This window comes from Girardinichthys multiradiatus, chromosome 18, assembly GCF_021462225.1.
Source record: "Girardinichthys multiradiatus isolate DD_20200921_A chromosome 18, DD_fGirMul_XY1, whole genome shotgun sequence".
NCBI classification, from domain to species: Eukaryota; Metazoa; Chordata; class Actinopteri; order Cyprinodontiformes; family Goodeidae; genus Girardinichthys; species Girardinichthys multiradiatus.
Window position 1 is genome coordinate 30331614 of NC_061810.1, and position 4410 is coordinate 30336023.

The 4410-nt window shown below is 40.8% G+C and overlaps 1 protein-coding gene across 1 annotated transcript; it reads left to right on the forward strand.

Annotated features, from left to right (window-relative positions):
• Positions 1–1484: 1484 nt before the first annotated feature.
• lpar6a (lysophosphatidic acid receptor 6a) lies at positions 1485–3821 on the forward strand. Its single transcript, XM_047390719.1, has one exon. It carries the CDS (start codon positions 2181–2183, stop codon positions 3234–3236), a length of 1056 nt encoding a protein of 351 aa, XP_047246675.1. The 5' UTR covers positions 1485–2180; the 3' UTR covers positions 3237–3821.
• Positions 3822–4410: the final 589 nt, after the last annotated feature.

Genomic DNA, 4410 nt, shown 5'->3' on the forward strand with positions numbered 1-4410 from the left:
CGCTTCCCGGGGTGTTGCAAGCACCGAACAGTTTCCTGGACAGAGTTCCCGCAGATGAGTTCCCTGCCATGTTTCTGTTAAAAACATAAAATTAAGAGGCTCCTTCGTAATCAGTTCATTCAAGTCAAAAGACTTGTTGCTAATGGAGCACACGTTGAGGAGGGCCATACGCAGAAATGATAGTTTAGCAGCTCTCACATCCGTCATCAGCGGCACGCAGATTAAACTGCGCATATCAGCGGAGCGTTTGCAATGAAGAAATCTACGATGGTGAGCATGTAGACCTCCATCCATACAAGGTGAGTAATATGCTGATGACAGGCAGGTGGAGGTCCCCACCTGAAATACTCAGACCAGCTCGTCTGGCACCAACAACCATGCCATGTTCAAAGTCGCTTTAATCACCTTTCTTCCCCATTCTGATGCTCGGTTTGAACTGCAGCAGATTGTCTTGACCATGTCTACATACCTAAATGCATTGAGTTGCTGCCATGTGATTGGCTGATTAGATTTGCGTTAACAAGCAGTTGGACAGGTGTACCTAATAAAGTGGTTGGTGAGTGTATATGGAAAACACCGGAGATTCTTGTTGCATGTTCACAACCAGTTCTTGCAGGAATTCCCTGCAGCTCCTTAAGTGTTGCTGTCAGTCTCTTAAGATCCTCCCAGACCAGTTTCAGTCTGTTCTTTAATCATTTTTTAAGAAATAACTGATTTCTAATATTTTCAACAATAATTAGCACTATGCTCAATATGCCATGTTGGATATGTAATACTGTGGATTATTTTGTAGCCTTCTCCCGACTGATACTTTTGCATAGTTAGGTTATTCTTTTCTTATGTTACCTCTCAGCAAAGTAATGCTTTAATTTTGGTGTGTAAACACAAAATCTGTCAGGGATTGCAAGAGACTTTAGACCGTAGCAGAGGTTTACCTTCCAGCAGTTTGACAACAACCCTACACATACCACAGCTACAATAAAATGGTTTAGTTTAAGGCATATTCTTGTGTTAGAATCTAATTGACAATTTATGAAAAGACCTGAAAATTAAAGTTTACAAACCCCCATTCAATCTGACTGAGCTTGAGCTAAGTCTCTAGATGGGGAAAGTTGATAGCAAAAGATTAATCTACAAAGTATTGCCTCTTGGAGCTGACTGCACACCTCAATTTTATCTTGAAAATATACAGAAAACCAAGATATGTTTTCTTCCCACTTTACATTGTAGTGCTACTTTGTATTGGCCTGTCATATAAAATCCCAGCAAAATATGTTGGTTATAACGTGACGAAATGGGAAAATACTTTATCAACGTACTGCCCACAAATGAAAAGCACTTCAGTAAATTCCCTCTGACTGCAGTGTTGTTCTTTGCTACTCATAACTGATTCTTTATCAGACAAAGGGAGAAGGAGGAGCTGCGTTTAGGCAGTGGGAGGGACTATTACAACTGCTCACTCTCTACCATTCAAAGTACAAAACTGTCTGTGATACCGGCACAAAGCAGAAGTGGAAATCCTGAGTAAGATTAGAGAAGCCCTGTGAGACTTGTCGGAGGAAGAGCTCAACACACACGTTTGTTAGGAAGAAGAAGGAGAAAAAGAGGGAACAGATCATCAAGTCAAAATAATAAAGACGTTCACCTTATTACAAAGACAGAGCAAGGGGATCCAGCAAAACTTCAGTTCTGCTGTCGGGAGGAAATGTGTTGCATTGTGTGAAATCTGTGAGGCATGGGGAACTTGTGACAACTTTACTCCTTTGGAAGTGAAACAATCCAAATCACAGCTCAGAGTTTGGACAAAGGGACAGAATCTAATCATAAGGACATCCCTCTGAAGGATTTGAATGGAGATAACCCATATCGTTTGGACCATACGAGGGAGAAGGATCTTTGTTTGACTGATTTATCTGAGTGAGTAAAAGTGAGTCTGTATCTGGTGGGCTGTACCCTGGTGAACAGAGCCCTAGTAGGGGGAGGGGAAGAAGCTCTGGCCTGGATCTCTGTCCTCTGGGTTCATCAACCCCCGAAAGTAGGTACACCAAGAGAGGAAAGTTATTAACATTTGTAATGCCCCATCCAGAGGACTTGTTATTGCTAATGGCCTGACTGTGCCTCATTGTTTTGGACTGCTCTGGTTTTTGTTATACATTCATGGACAGTGGCATTGTCTCATAATGAATAACACTACCGACCTGCCAGACATTTCAAACTGCAGCAAGAATGACAACTTCAAATATCCCCTGTACAGCACAGTCTTCAGCATTGTGTTTGTAGTTGGACTCATCACCAATGTCGTGGCTCTTTATATATTCACATGCTCTCTGAAACTGAGGAATGAGACCACCACATACATGATGAACCTGGTGGTGTCCGACCTGCTGTTTGTCTTCACGCTACCGCTGAGGGTCTTCTACTTCATCAACAAGAATTGGCCCTTTGGGGGAACTCTCTGCCAGATCTCTGTCTCGCTGTTCTACACCAACATGTACGGCAGCATGCTCTTTCTCACGTGCATCAGCGTGGACCGCTTCCTAGCTATTGTTCACCCTTTTCGCTCGAGGATGGTCAGGACCAAACGTAATGCCAGGATAGTGTGCGCTGCTGTCTGGGTGCTGGTGCTTTCGGGGAGCCTCCCCACTGGGTTTCTGTTGAATAGCATCACAACGGACAAACATGGGAACACTTTCTGCTTTGAGAACTTTTCATCCAAAACGTGGAAATCCCACCTGTCTAAAGTGGTGATATTTATAGAGACAGTTGGCTTCCTCATTCCTCTTCTACTTAATGTTTGTTGCTCCATCATGGTGTTACAGACCCTGCGGCGCCCTCACACCATCAGTCGTGGGGGAAGGGTGAACAAAAAAAAGATCCTGCAGATGATAATTGTGCACCTGTTCATTTTTTGCTTTTGCTTCATTCCCTATAACGTGAACTTGGTGTTTTATGCTCTGGTCCGCACAAAAACCCTAAAGGGCTGCTTTGTTGAGTCGGTGGTCCGAACTATCTACCCGATAGCCCTTTGCATCGCTGTGTCCAACTGCTGCTTTGATCCCATTGTGTACTACTTCACCTCAGAGACCATCCAGAACTCTATCAAGAGGAAGTCTCAGGCCTCCCGTTCGTTTGACGTCAAGTTCTCTGAGGCTCTGCAGTCGGAGAGCAGCTCCAATTTGCAATGCAGCCTAAAGAACCTGAAAGCTAAGGTCTTCCACAACGAATCTTCAGTATGAAAATTCTTAATTTGTTTACTTTGGAGAGCATTTCCTAATTTGGACATCATCTCAGGGCAAAAGCTTTAAACTGTGGATTTAATAGCCTCTGCATTGCAGTATTACCATTTAACCCTCTGCTTACATGTGAGGATTTGTTACGACTACTTACACATATCTGTTTCCTGTGGATTATACTGTAATTTTGCTTAACATAGTTACATGTATAGGGTAATATGATGACTAAACTGCAGCATGGTTATTTTAACATATTAATGTACTTGTATATCTGTATATATGTATGATAAGTTGTGGTGCTAACTTAATAGTCTATTATCTATTAAGTTAACATAAAGATATTCAAAGCTATACATATACAAGGCTTTTTGTTTGTTTAAAATTAAAAGTCATTCTGTAATTCGCTTTTGTGAATGTGTCATTTTTTTGTAATTGTGAATTACAGAATGTAAGGGTGCCTTTTTGTTCTTGTTCTGGGAACATTTCTTTGTAGTCTCATTACTGAATTGTAAATGCACTGACACACTTCCCCAAACTGCACTCACACTATTGCCATGAATAAAAGTCATGTGCTGTGAAAAAACTTGACCACAAAACAGTCAGTCATTTTCTACCGCTTATTCCATAGAGGGTCGTGGGGGAGCTGGTGCCTATATCCAGCAGTCTATGGGCGGGACCTTGAAAGTTTTTGTTTTAAATTTGAAATAGGTGGTTTCCTGTCATTTATCACACTGTGGTATGTTTAAACTGAATTTGGTAAAGAATTGTTTGAATTATTGGATTAATAGTTTTATCATACTGACCCCAATCCTCTGTGTCTTGTTTTGAACCAAAAGGGGAAAGCTTGCAGTACTATACATTAAATAAAAGTGTGACTTTTCCAATTTAACCCTAAACGTTTAACTGTTGATACACAAATCTGAGATGTCTACCTCTAACCATAAAATGTTAAATGTTTCATTTTTGATTCACCCATTGCTGAGACCTCTGAATCTTTAACAAGGTTATTTGTTATTTTTCTTTAATTGAATCCTATCCATGTATTCTTTCCTTTTGTGGAAGAACTAAAGATCTAAGTGCATGACTATATGCACCTTCTAGGAACCAGTTTTTATGGAGTACAAAGCCCCTATGAAATGGTTAGAAAAAATAAAATGTAAAATATATTTGAATTTTT